This window comes from Opisthorchis viverrini (assembly GCF_000715545.1).
Source record: "Opisthorchis viverrini unplaced genomic scaffold opera_v5_9, whole genome shotgun sequence".
Classification (NCBI taxonomy): Eukaryota; Metazoa; Platyhelminthes; class Trematoda; order Opisthorchiida; family Opisthorchiidae; genus Opisthorchis; species Opisthorchis viverrini.
Genome location: NW_008751665.1, coordinates 2,285,769 through 2,300,809, shown reverse-complemented (window position 1 = coordinate 2,300,809; position 15,041 = coordinate 2,285,769). Strand labels below are relative to the sequence as shown.

General features: G+C 44.4%; 1 protein-coding gene across 1 annotated transcript in view; it reads left to right on the top strand.

Moving 5' to 3' along the window:
- Positions 1–741: 741 nt before the first annotated feature.
- Positions 742–15,041, top strand: part of T265_12660 (hypothetical protein) — a gene marked incomplete at both ends in the record, with an annotated part of 15,694 nt that continues 1,394 nt past the window's right edge. The window contains 2 exons of the mRNA XM_009164842.1: positions 742–1,124; positions 10,990–12,523. Coding sequence (XP_009163106.1) covers positions 742–1,124; positions 10,990–12,523 — 1,917 coding nt within the window. The remainder of the gene's footprint in view (positions 1,125–10,989; positions 12,524–15,041) is intronic.

Below are 15,041 nucleotides of genomic sequence, written 5' to 3'. Positions count from 1 at the left end.
TGTTTTGATATTGTTCATCAAATCTGACCCATTCGCCTTTAGGGATGGATTAGTAACGGTGGCGGTTCTGAGCAAAGCTTCGGATCACCACAGAAGCATGACGCTGACGATTATTCCCTCGCCATAATCTCAGTGTTACGTGCCATCCATTGCGCTGTTGAATTTTTGGTTCACCAAGCAATGTTATTCTTATATCAAGGCATCTACTTTCCTCAGTCCTTCAAGGTTGTTGTTTAACTGCAGGCCATCAAAAACACAGCCAGTAACTTGTGTTTGTCCACCATTTCAAGTTGTGTTCGCGCTCACGACGCGCCTTTAATCATGTATTGCATTGAAAGTCTTCTCCTGCCAATCGGTTTCATACCTCACCCTGTAAGATGAACACTTTATCCTTGATGTGCAAGTTTCGACTGTGCAAGTTCTAACTGTGCCTTGAACAAAATTGAGGACTGTCTGTCCTTTGTTCAGTTGTGGATAGTTACGCATATACTCACTCCCATGCCAAATACTCTTACATGCCTTGGAAGTCATTCCACCAGTCTAGAAACTTGTCACGATAACTTTTTTTGGAACGTTTCCCTCTTTTTTTACAATGTTCTCCTGTGCGTCATCCCACATGTGTCCCTCGCACTTCACTGTCCAAAAATAGGCAATGGATATTGTGGTCTTGACGAGTAATTTTATTGATTAGAAGCCAAAAACTATATCACGAAGAAGTGTTTATCTGTATTCTTACCATAGAAAGTATTTTTCTATTTTCAAATCCAGGCATGCAGTCGTTCCACGGATGAACACCGCAAAAAGGCATTGGAACGCGTGACTGAATTAGGTCTCAGTGGTCTTCGAACTCTGGTTTATTCAACAAGGCAAGTCACTCGTGATGAGTACTACTCACTCCTACGAGAACGTCGGCAAGCAATGAAGCAGTTTGGGGAGGCTAGAGTTCAGGCACTGAACGCAAGCAACGAAAGAATTGAATCTGGCCTGGAACTCTTAGCCGTTACCGGAGTTGAGGACACGCTACAGCCCGGCGTGAATGAGTGCCTGGAGAGCTTGAAGGCAGCTGGTATAAAGGCGAGTTTGAAAGTTGCTTATCCTAAAGCGAGCAACATACTACTCGCAAAGTTACCAACTATTGTAAATAACACCGGTGCAGGAAAATGACGTAGGTTAACATTTCAGTTACTTTTACCAGTTACCAAACGTATGATCTGCAGATCGTATACAACCGGGTCAGTGACAGATCTCTTGCTAAACGAACCTTCGTGTTTGATTATCCATAAATCCATGGGGCCTCATCCTCGGGGCTTATCATGTAACGCGATCTTGGGAGTGGTCCAGCCGAGGGCGATCGTTCCTATGTTCCGTTAAAGAAGGGATGCCTCTTGCATCAGGTTATCTTGTTTTTTCGCACTTTGATGATTTTTCGCTGTAGGCAACACGGAATTGATGGAAAGTGAGTAAAAACAGATAAAGGATGGAAAACCCTCATATCACAATTACTAGTTACAAGTTACTAGTTACAGAGATGTAAAGCCTAACCAGCGTAACCAGCATGCCTATTTTTATTCAAGGGCGATGCTGTCTTCCCGGAAAAAAGACAGTTAAAATAACCGGCCATTAAAATAGCGCGCTTCGATCCCCCAACGGTCAAGCATGACCGCCGATGCATTAGTCACTTTGGTCGAAATGCTCTTAAGACCAAAGAGCCTGCTGCTGCGGCAGTACTTAGTCGTATACTGCACGCGCCAGTGAGGTAATGAAGTTCCTCACAACCAAGCGGGTTAGACTATTGAGTTGTTGGCTCCATGCCTGGTCTTCCAATCAAGCCCTCACCCCCGTGGGTCAGCGGAAAAAAGACAGTTAAAATAATCGGCCATTAAAATAGCGCGCTTAGGTCCCCCAACAGTCAAGCATGATCGCCGATGCATTAGTCACTTCGGTCGAAATGCTCTTAAGACCAAAGAGCCTATGCTGTCTTCCCGGAAAAAAGACAGTTAAAATAACCGGCCATTAAAATAGCGCGCTTCGATCCCCCAACGGTCAAGCATGACCGCCGATGCATTAGTCACTTTGGTCGAAATGCTCTTAAGACCAAAGAGCCTGCTGCTGCGGCAGTACTTAGTCGTATACTGCACGCGCCAGTGAGGTAATGAAGTTCCTCACAACCAAGCGGGTTAGACTATTGAGTTGTTGGCTCCATGCCTGGTCTTCCAATCAAGCCCTCACCCCCGTGGGTCAGGCGTTTGATGTAGAGACTACTGGGCAATGCCCCGTATTAAAACCATGCCTTCCTCTAGGTACAAACTTTTGAATCAAAGTCTGAATGTGGTTTACTTCAAATAGACCCCATCTGGGCAACCAGATCTACCCGTGGAGGTCAGGAGCGGTGGCTAGTCCCTTCAAATCTAATTACTGCCTATGCTAATACAACTCTGCCTGTTTTGTAATTTCAGCGTTGAATCCTAGCCCTCATCCCAGCAGAATCCAGCTTAACTGCATACTACAAACGTCAAGGAATCTGTTTAGCGTAATAGCGTTTAATATCCGTGATCCTTGTTACATAGGTCAACTGACATCTATCACTACCCCCCTCTCCTTTTTAAAGAAACTGTTTGCGCTGTGTCTTCGGAACACGCATACAACAATAGGCACAAAATATCAGTGTATTTGGATACGATTCAATTCAGCTCAGTTCATCCCACAGAGTGTGATTCCGAATGGTTCCGCTTGACTATGAGGAGTCGCTTTTGTGAAGCCATACTGACAACGTTTTTAAAGAGTCCTCAACCAAAACCTTCCCGTTTTCCCCACATACGTTTGCAGTAGTGACATCGACAAAGATGTCTTTTATGGTAAAGTTCCCGAACTCAAGTCGACGGCCAGCCAGCAGATATCACTGTACTGGCTGGCGATATGAATGTCGATCTGGAGTATACAAATGAAGACGGTTCGAAATCCGAAACATTGTGAATTCGGCGGTTGACCCTTTGCGTCCAAGTTATGGGTCACTATTGAAGTGGGGCACACAGAGATATATTTCATTGAGGGAGTTGAGAAAAGAGTCTCAGATTACTAAGCTTAGAAAGATCCCCGAAAGCACACATGACGCGTGGTCTCAAGACTGACCGGGAGAGGTGATGGCTTAGGAAAGCCCAAGAAATCTGACGTCCGTTCGAAATGGTTGAACTCTTCACTTGTACATGGAAGAGGTGATGGCTTAGGAAATGGTTGAACTCTTCACTTGCACACTATCTACATATCAACTGGGTTTTGACGTGATACTCCCCTTGAATGCAAATGAACCTCTCATTCACGATGGGCTGCCGAGAGCTTTTCAGCAACCTTATAAGTGGTGTTGTAGTCGAATTTCAGTTCAACTTACCCGCAACACGGGTCCAAGCGAAAACACTGCCGAGAGAGGTTGTTCGAAAGTCAATTCCAAGCCCTGCCACCTGCTCCGAGGAACAATTTAGCTGCTGTGAGGCACCCACGCTAACGACCAACACACAAACAGCTTCACAATGGAATGTGGACTGTTCAGTCTCAACGGAATACGAAACCAAAATCAAACTTTTGAGACAAAACAAAACACCTGTTTCTGTATGTCTTCCGTACGCCCTGTTTAAGCTGGAGGAGAGGGTCTCGTTCACAGTCTGACTATTCACATGCCAAGCATTTTGAGGCTGGTGAAAGCGCCGTAGAAATGTCAGATGTCTAATCTAGGTCCTGTCTTAAATTTCGCAATGCGGAGTGCAGCGAAGGGTATTCGGAAGCAAAAACGGTCCAAAAAATGTCCAGTCGATGAGTTGATTCGGTTGCGTAAACTACGCAAGCTCGGTCATGTGCTTCAAATGCCAGGTGATCGATAATTTCTCCGTGTCCTGCTTACTGTGACAGTCATCAGCTGGAAAATTTGACAAGGTGATCAGCGCATGATCTGGAGACGGAACGTTACAAAAGGTCTTGGCTGTACTGGCGCATGCTGCCGGAGATGATGATTCTACCCAAGGTCACGAGCTGCGGCGACCCGTATATACTTACCCTGTTCACGGCTGTCGAAATGAACTGAACAAATGTCCAATAAGTGTATATTGTGCAGCCACGAGAATGCGGTGAAACAGTTTCAATGGGACTGTAATCAGTCCTGATGCCTGAGGCCGTAAATGTTGCACGCAATATGATAGGTGTATGCACTTCCGAAACATTACAAAAATATTTACCAGGGTTAGAAAACAAACCAACAGTCTACATTGACATCTGATGATGGCTTGACAAAAATCTGATGAGCCACTGACTAATTTCCCCGGAATAATGAGACGACTGTTGAAGTGTTGCTTGTTGAACACTTACTGTTGAAGTATTGCTTGTTGAACAAGAGAAAATGAGAGGGGTTCAACAACATTTTTCTGCCTTTAGACACAATCAAGCCATCTGGTAGATGGAACTACAATCCATAAGCTCCTACTATCGGCTTTCAGTCCAGCGACAAGTCTCTAGATGTTTTTGGCACCGACGTTTTCGTAGGCTGCTGTGACGTAAACAGTTCCAGGTGGTTGCGCCCATCTTGCACAAAACACAAACGGATGGTGCTACGTCAGCAGTATTCCTACGCGGCTTGGTTTACTTCCTGCTAACATTGTTGTCGTTGTGTATATTGCCCACTTACCATTCAAATGATTCTAAGTTTAGTGAGGCCGAGATTACCAACGCAAACGATGACATGCGATTTACCACGGGCGCTGCACTACAAAAGTCAATTTTTCCTGACACTTGTGTGCTGGGTAGTAAACTCTGCGTAAACCAACTGGATTATTCTTGCGTACTCTTTCTTCTTCGGCATCTTCATCGAAACGTGTTTTTTTTCAAAGCAAAAATTTGTTGCACATGTGAACGTACTGGAAAGTTACGATAAGTTTATCAGTAGTGTGAGGACAATACTTCTTTCTCGTCCGGTGCCTAATTCGTTGTAACAGATGCGCACATTCCGTACAGATTGATGTGGCCTCTAGAGATCAACTTAGAGAATGCCGTTCTAGTGTTCCACCACACGTGTATTCTGTGGTCATGGATAAGCCCTTATTTAAAGTGCTTGGTGTTGTAGAAACCTTGCTAACGAATGAAAGCGGGAATCGAGGGTAGTAAATTGATTGTCGTTAGATTTGCACGTCTTTCTGAGAATTCTACCAGACTGGGTCAGAATCTATTGGTATGTCTTTGGTGTAAAACATCGCGCACGAACAAACCTCCAAAAACAGTCCACCGTAAGTCCTATCGGCACAACCGAATTAATTGTGTAAATGGTTGTGGGGTTTGTAGAATTCATGTCTACATCACTTTCCTCCGAACAGTCGTCTTTTTCTTTTGGCACAATCATTCTGGTGACTTCACACCCAAGGATGGAAACAGTGGACTCAAGCTTCGCACTTACCAGAGCTCATCAGCGTCAGGTCAACCAATCACATTACTCAAATATGAATACGATGAGCCCCAAGAAGGGCGAAACCGGTCGTGGGCTGTCAAAGAGTTTTCAGCAACCTTGTGAGTAGTTTCCTTTATGAAAATATACTTCGATATCTCGAATATCGTGCCAACTGAATCATGAGGCGGCCTGTGCGCAGCACATTCAGCTGGAGAACATCACAAACGAGAGATTCAATTGAGTCTCCCGTGAAAACCAAATTGATTTGCAGATGAGTGTATTTCTCGAATACGTTGGCCTGTTCAAATGTTAGGATTTAGAGGCGTCCAGCTGCACTGGTGGAGTAGTGCTGAAATGCTCATCCCGCATGTTGGATATCCGAATTTCAAACCATAACACGGCCAAAGATACGCACTGCTGATGCGCTCTAATATGAGCAAAATTCGTCAGGGATGCCCATTCTCTGCGCAGCAACCTTGTGAGTAGTTTCCTTTATGAAAACAAACTGTCTCCTGTTCTTTTCATCGTAAACATGTTCCTATTAGATCTAATCTTGCCATTTCCGAAAGCCTCCGGTCTGATTTTTGTCACTACTATAGGAATTTTACTTCCGATCCTCTGGCTGTGAAGTGATGTGATCGTTTTCATGTACTTGTCTCGCCATAGCTTTCCAGACATTTTGGTGGGCTTGGTTCCATACTATGAGCCAGCCTAGAAAAGATGCGGTTGTCCCTCGCCGTTAATTTTTCAAGCTGTCGTCTCACTACTGTCAAGGAATGTCAAGCGCCTGAGTACCATTGTAAAAATCACTGTTCACTGCACTATGCAGTCGGCCAAGTGACTTCAGCTAAACAGAATTCTCCTGTCTTCTGGGATCATGCCGGTATAACTGAAACCTCCCTTGACCATTCATTATACCGAGTGATCTTAACCTCTGCACATTACGGTCTGTTTTACTCTAGTGACCGAATGTGCAAGATCGTCGACTACCGTTTAGACAATCTGGGTTCGAACTTGATATGTGCGTCTTCCAATTGGCTGCCCGCCAGCATCTTGGCAGTCTGTGTTTACATTTCTTTCGAAATAAACATGACAGTTGATAAACACGAGACATTTTAGTGATGACGGAGATTATTCTAAGTAAACAAGACGTTTGGCAATAATATGAAAACTGATGTCATTTGGTACGCAGTGGACCAAGATTTGGAGAAAAGTAAAAACGATGTGTGAAGCCAACCGAAAAGCATGCAAACTTTTAACAGTAGCTCGGTAGATAGGATGATCCAAGGAGAGAAGAGCATACCATCTGCATTAACGTGCAGAGGACAGTATCTTCAAGAATTTTACGATAATGTCCCGTATCCCCACAGACCTAGCCTCAAAACCCACAAGGACTGAACGTTCGAGCAACCTGGATGTTGCGGTATTTGCTAGCTAGCTGAAAACTGTGATTCTTTTATCTCCGACCGCTGGGGTTAGGTGTGCATCGGCTGCAGGAGAGAATACTCGTCGGAGCAACCCAGCACCATATGTATTTTGAAGGTTAACGCGTTTCTCAGAAAGTAATTATCAGGGAGGTCAGATTCCTGAATGTAACCTCAGAAGACTCCAAACCTACTGCTCTACCAAAATCTCAACAGTAAAGCCGACAAGCATCCAGGCCAGTCAGTCATTCAATCAGTTCAGTAGAAGCTGATGAGTGTTCATGCATGCCACAGAAGCACGACCGAATGTGATCTGCGTTCAGGCCTTTCATAGAGGCACGATTGATATTGATGGGTGTTCACCGACGCCTATCAGACAGCTTGGATCGATGTCAGAAAGTCCCCTTTAATTAGCGTGGGGCCGTTGTAACTTGTGCTCTCGCATTCGCTTGTTCGGAATATAGCTGTTGCGTTCCCTTCTGTGAGTCATTTTTCCGGCAATAGGCACTGGAGCGGGTAAGCAGCAGATACCACAGGTCGGCAAATCAGCAAATATAACAGTAATCAATGCAGGGCTAACTTAACCACTTGGTATTCAGTAGATCTATTAAATCAGACTAAACCGTTTTCTACAAGCCCCCAAGTACTGCACATTTTAAGCGGAAAATAACTTCCATCGGCCGAAATTCGGGACTGCAACAATATCCAGGCACTTACGCGTCACATTATCACTTCAACGCTTTGCACTTGCCAGAATAGAGTCCATCGGATGTATACTTCGCAGTAAATCTTATGAAGTTCGCCTGAGCAACCGAAATACAATGCATAAGTACTTGTCTAGATGATGGGCTAACTTAACAGCTCAAGAGGCCATCTGCTTGGTAATGGCATGGTCAAACAATCAGCGGCAACCGTCAATGGTAATCAGCTGTCAGAATAGATTACTTCAGAGCTCTTTGGGTACAGTCACCTAGAATTACGTCAAGCAGTATTTTAGGCATCTACTGACGTAGTACTCACCATTATGACGTGGCAAATAGACTTCGCATATGATGCAACCAATAGGGCAGTTTTGTTAGGCAGAGTCCCGCGCACGCTCTACCGTAAGCGGAAGTTTCCGAGTGAATCAACAGATGAACGGATCATTTGCAGATGATTACATACAACTCCATTTCTGCTGAGCAAAAAAAAACTGAGTGCTGATGACAAAAGAGCGCAACTTCTGGAGCACAATCCAATACAAAAGTGTCGGCTCAATGTCAAATAGATCCATATTGGATGAACTCAGGTCACTTTAACGTTTCTACTAACTATCATATGTGATTGCTATACTCTTGGCAATCGTTTTTTTACTCACTTCAGAAAAATGACCACTGTACGTACAGACAAAGAATAACAGCACCGGAAACAAGACAACGTCCGCTTATGACGTTGTATCGCACTGGAAACGGGGTCATCGACTTCATGCGTGCGACATTCAACTGAAATTTGCTGCTCTTTTTTCGCAGGCCTCCTGGAAAACTCATTTTTCTCTCATTAGCAGAAATGAAATGGAACTGCGTGTAATTGTGTAAACTTTCAACATGTGTTGGTGTCTGTTTGGATCATCATTCGTTTTTTTGGACTCTGATGCCTGTGCGATGCATCCTTCGGGGACTAGACAGGGCGGACCACCAGAACTTCAACTGTAGACTAAGCAAGCAGTCGTGTGTACTTTGTGGTAAGTACATATCAAAAGCGATCTGACAGGCCACATTCTAACGCTGTAAACCTGGAGATCAGGTTCGCATGCTAACTCCCTCATTCGACAGAACTAACACATTGCCAGGAGTAGCTGGGCGCAAGCGGTGAGAAAGCATTTTTGGTTACCGAATTTGACGGAGGCTGAAGATAAGAGGCTTGCTGCGTCAGTAACCAAAGCGACAGCAATTTTCCACCGCATCTGTCTGAACGATAGCTAAGCATCCCAGTGAGATGGGTTCAGACCTTCTGTGCTGAGTCGAGACATTCAAACCGAAAGCTGATGTTAGACGGATAACCATTGAGCTCCAGAAAGCTTTCAACGGGCGGCAAATTTGACCTCGGACGCTACGCTAACTGGAATTCAATTTGTATAAGTCATTCGGAACTTTGGCTCTGGCCCAAAAGATTCTGCTCGATGTTTTTTTCTAGGAGCCATCTGTCATTGACTGAAGGCATCTTTCACAGTAATGAGGCGGTGTTTTGTTTTTGGAATTCACGACCGCAAAACCACTGGCTGGTAATTTTCTCCGACTCATAAACCCTCACCACGGGGTTGCAACTGCTCAGTAGCTTGCTACCGTTGTGTTTGCAGAAGCGGTACCGACCAAAATGAAAAAAGTGCAAGTCCACACAAGGTATCACATGACAGGGCTGTATGGTGGACAAATGCATGCAGATACAGTGCCTTTAGGGCTACGGAGTGCAACTGCGTTCTAACCTCATGCTCAGAGGAATACCTTTTAAGCTGCATTCTTTATGGGCACTGGGTACGATAGTAGAGGAACCGATATGCTGAACTTGACGAAACAGATACCATCCTGAGTTTGGGATCCTAAAGTTCACTGAAGCTAAGTTTCTGGGATTGCGCACAGTTTATGTATTCTTGGAGATTTTGAAAAAGTGATCGTGAGTCCATACTTATTTAACTCTGACAGGTACGTCTTCTTAAAATACACATGAATCCCGTACGATTCCGGCAACCGTAAAGGAAGGTCTGATATGAGTTGTAGGCGTGGATCGACAAAAATTCTGAAGTAGACAACTCAGATCGATCATCCCTACCCAACGACTCATTCCAATCGAATCAAGTTAAAAGATTACATTTGATAACTATTCGTTCGACTGGTTGAAGCGTTCGATTTGACTCGAAGGAAAAGACAGTTGTTCTAGTCCAACTTAGTGATGTAGCTCAACAGGTCAGTAGGTTTCTAATTTGAAATTCAAGGCAGTATTTAAAGGATCACCCAATCTTCCGGTTGGTTGTTCATATCTGTTCATATCCATCCACAGATGTCCTCACCGTACCTTCAAACAAGCAAAAAACTGCGAGGTATTTTCCTATTCATATGAAAAGGACCAGAACATCTCATGGATTGGCGAACTCCAAGAAAGTCAACTCAAGCTCAAGCATGGAAGTGAAAAGCCATCGGGTGATCGTTTGTACTAATTTCATCTGAAACCTGCCCGTCCAATGGCTGATTCAGTGTATGTCAAGGGAGATCTTATTCTCTTCTGGAGTGAACAATGAATCCGAAGTCAACCGAAAAAAGTCACAAGGTCTGTTCTTATCGCTGCAGCTGTTAAGTTGTTTTCGTTTCTGCTCCATGTGTGTTTGACGTAGTCAAGGTCTCTGCTCCACGACAAAAGCACCCTCCTCTGTCAAGCTAAACTACAATGAAAGCTCATCTGCCAACCTTATGTCCTACTTGGACCCAAATTGAACGAAGTTAGCGAAATACACTCATTTGCATACCCATTTGGTTTTGAAGGGAGACTCACCTGGAACCCAGCTGAATCTTTCTTGTTTCTGATGTGCTGCACCGGGTGTGGATAGTCGAAGAGTTTTCAGCCACCTTACGAGTAGTGCACAACTTCAAGACTAGTTTCACGATAACAAAATTTGATTCACAGGTCTGTAACACTTCTGTTCAGTTGTCAAATGGCCTATGTTGTGGAGTCACGATGGCATGTGACTTGGTCCAGTCAGCATCAGCTTGTTTGCTGTGTTCTGCCAAGGCTACCTGAGGAACGTTTCTGCTTCAAAATCAAAAACTGAGTACAATACAGCCACACTGAACCGGTTCAACCACTGTGATCGCATTCATTGGCTTCCCTAATCTGGCGCGAGTCTACCCACACACACAAAACAGAAACAGCGAGTTCTCATCCATTCCCTCATCATTCTCACAATATGAGCCAATCAGTGGACAATGTGCGTGAGCTTAGCACGATTGGTCCTCTTGCTCATGATGTTGTGATTTCTACTTTTGTTGTTTTCTTTAGATGAAGTGAAGGTGTACTGGATTCCTACGTCATCCCTAAACCAATCATTCTTCCAGCCATGCTTATCTAATAGTCTAATTCGCATATAAGCTCCATAAGGTTTCTGTTTTGAGCAAGGATGCGTTGTTGTCCACGACTCCGAAATAAAGCAGATGCATCAATCAGGCATGTGTATGCGAACGGCTTACAGTCAGTTGAGCCCGTAACGCTGGAACCAGCAGATAACTTTGTCGACAACCGGATTGTCTCTTCTAGGTACACTTGGTGGAACTTTATATTCTTGAATTTATATGAACAGTTTCATTTTGTTTCCAACTTCACCTTCCTGTCGCTTTCATTCCTATATCTGTTTGCTCAAGGAGCCATCAGTGCTTTTGCTTACGTTGTGCCATTTCTTATTTCTCTATTCATCACAATCGTAAAAGAAGGTGTCTATGACATATTCCGGCACCGTCGGGACAGACGGGTGAACAATAAACGTTTCAGTGTTTTAGAATTTGATACGAATAACAATCGGCTCGTCTGGACGGAAAGAACTGCCTCCTCATTGCGGGTTGGTCAGATTGTTCGCTGTGTTGCCGATCAGGAAATTCCATGTGATCTCGTTCTGCTTGCATCTGATGGTTGTAAGAGAGAGGTTCGCTTAACTACGGCTAATTTGGATGGCGAAACTTCCGTAAAGACGCATTATGCTATGAATAAAACCTTCAAAAACTATGGGAAAATCTTGTCAATGTTTCCTAACGACATGGAATTAGACGACGTTACTCAGTTCAAACCATTGCTGGTAGAGGTCACATATGAGGCGCCACATGCCGATCTTAATCGTTTTGAAGGAAATCTGATCACGTCGACGTCCCAAGGGACCGAAAATTTGGTGCCCATATTGATCGAAAACCTGGTTCTCCGAGGTGCAGTTGTACACAGTACTGGTGGCATTCTAGGACTTGTCGTTTATACCGGAGTGGACACAAAATTGTCAATGAATTCCAAAAAGCGCGGTCGGAAATACAGTTCCAGGGAGGACAAGTTGAATTTTGTGCTCACTTTGTTCTTGGTCACATCCATTTTGTTGTGCGCGACGGGCACTATCCTGGCGACCGTGTGGAACAAACAAAGATCAAACGTTCCGTGGTTTGTCTCTGCCCGTCCGCCCACACGATTTTCCTACGTGCGACTATTTATATCGTTTGCGTTCATTGCAAACTTTTTGGTCCCCGTCTCACTAATAATTACAATTGAGTTGCAAATGCTTGTGAACTCCTACCTAATCACACATGATCCTGAATTTTTCGACCCTGAGAGAGGACTGGGGGGCTCGGCCAACTCAGTACACTTGGCTGATGAACTGGGTCAAATTGAGTTTCTTTTCAGTGACAAAACTGGAACCTTGACACTGAATCAAATGGTCTTCAAGGCGTGCAGTATTTTGTGCGATGATGGTATATACGTGTTCGACGGTGATGAAGTCCGCCACCTGAAGAGTGAATCAGGACAACCATATGTAAGAGTAACTGAGATGCAACAGTCTAATGTTTGGAGCGTTGGCAGCGCACTTCCAGTCCATCTGATGGAGTTTCTCACGGTTGTGGCACTTTGTCATACGGTAGAAACTCGGTCATCAGCTGATGAGGAGGATGTAAGCTTTGAAGTAAGTCCACGATATTGAATTATTCTCGAATGTATCACATGCACTCTATTCGTATCGATTCCATCTTCCCATAATGTCTGATTTCAAGTTATCAGATTTCCTCACTCGCAATAATGGATCCCTTTAAAAAGGAATACCTTTGAACAAAGACCTGCCGAACAAGAGCGGGTCTGTGAATGATTTGAAATATTGGGTCAGGACAAGGATCGAATGACCTTGTGGTCAAAATCCAACCGTCCACTAGCTGCCCGATCGTTTTCACATTGGAATATGCAGACGAGGTTTCTCTCGTCTTCGGGGAGGAGAATACGGCGTGGGTGTTTTTGGATGAACCGGTTAATGTCATCCTGTCCCTCGGCACGCGCCTTGCACCCACAGAATTTTAGGTCACGCTTCTAAACATGCAGTGACTGAGCACACTACATTCACATGAAGTTGTGGGGTGTTTTACGTATCTTGAAAGTTGTGTCAGCTCAGTTTTATGGCAAAAGTGAGATCAGTCCACCAATCGCTAACGATGGGGTCACTTTTGTTAGTTTAAGTCATCCACGGCACCAACTTGGTATATCCCTGAATTTCAAGGGACGTGTATATCAGGCTACAGTGTGGACTGTGGAACTGAGACGTCTTCAGATGTTCGAGAATCGTTGCCTCGGTACCATAACTCGTGTAGATAGGTGTTGTCGAATCCGGACCAGAGCACTCAGGAAGCAAGTGTTCGACGGTGTCCAGCCCCAGAAGCTGCGTTGGTTAGGCCATGTATTGCGTCAGCCGTACCATCTTTTACCAAAGCTAGTGCTGTTTTCCGCACCCATTTCAGAGTAACGGGAGCAGAACTGTGGCCAACCCTCGGCCTGTCAGGAGGGGTATAAAAGATATTATGAAACGTTTGGGTGCTGCCAGTGGCACACGCCTTCCAGGATGGAGACTGCATGATTCCAGCTGCACCTGGCTGGAGACGCTGCAAGAAATGGCTTTCAGTCGATGCCACTGGCGTTCTTGTAGTCAGTTTCTATCCAGATTGCCGGAACGAGTGTCTGAATGTGTAGGCGCCTCGAAATGATAGTCCCTCCTCCGTCCGCGGTTATTCTTTTGATCACAATAAGACCTTCAAATAAATCATAATTGTACGCCAGCGAAGTATCACTGTTGATCGCCAATGTTATGCTGTCAATGAAGATGATGGCGGCTAGAAAAACTACAGCAACCCGATTCCGCGCATACCACCTTTAGGTTTCCATACTTTAGCAGTTTATTTTACCCAGTAAAGCAGCAAAAACGAGGTATATGCTCAATCCGGATAGAAGCATGAAGACTACCTTCATATGCATTTCAACCGCCGGCAGTCTGTGCTTTTCTACGTGAAAAGTGTAGTTTGCTTAGTGCAACGTGGAGCGAATCTAGCGAGCCAGTGATCTGTAAGAGTGCACTTTATACACTGCGTTCCTAGAGAGAATCAGATTTTTTAATACGAGCAACTCGTATCAACTAAGTGGACAACGAGTTTGCATGCGTCTTCGAAAAGCAAGCAACATTTGACTTCCTAATTTTTCGAGTCACGGAAATCCACAAACTGACAGACTTCATTCGTTTGCTTCCACAGCTGCAGTTAAGAGTTGATCGTGAACAAAAACACAAATTCCCTATTTGAATGAGACAGAATATTTATCCAATACTCATTTATCTCTTATTCTGTTGTACGTATTATTGCTGACCTAGTTTTTGGACCTAATTATCCGATTAAATGTAGTCGACATTCAGAAATATCGCGCATTACGTCAGTCACTATTGCTTTAACTGTGTGTTGTTTTTGTGTGGGTGGTGATCGCTACATTGAACATTTGAATCGGCTATCTACTCACGCAACGGTGACTTTCGGGTATGCGCCGAAAAGTTCACGTACCATGCAAGTGCATGGAAACTCGAGTAACGGAAGCTGTAATGAACACGTCAGTCTGACGACTATCTGTTTTAGATAGACGTGATGAAGCGTATAATGAACCGAAATTCAGGTTTGCTTTACGGATTGGACGCTGAGAGTAGTGCAGCAAAGGCGGCTGCTATGTTTGGCTGTAGAAACTTGTGTACCACAGGTTCTTCAGTGTGTACACTTGCCCGAGGATACATGCTTTCAAGAAGTTACTCAAAGTTGGTTTATGGGCTAATTCCCACGAAGAAAGGATGTACCATGTACATCTCTACATGGTACAGTGAAATTTGACGCCAACTAAAACTTCAGAGGTACGTGATCATCCATGTGATCCTTATCGGAACCTCAGCAATGACAGACCAAGCAGGCTTATATCAATCACAATTTATCTTTTCAGATACACAGGGACTACGTTTTCCAGTCGGTGGTTGCAAGACACAATGCCCGAAATATAGAATATCTCAAAAACTTCATGGTAGGAGAACCAGCCCCGAACGTAACGGGACTACATAACAGCCAACAGGATACCCGTTTTTTTAGACAGATTTCATTGGCTGTTCTTCACGCGCCCTTGACAGATGAGTTGTA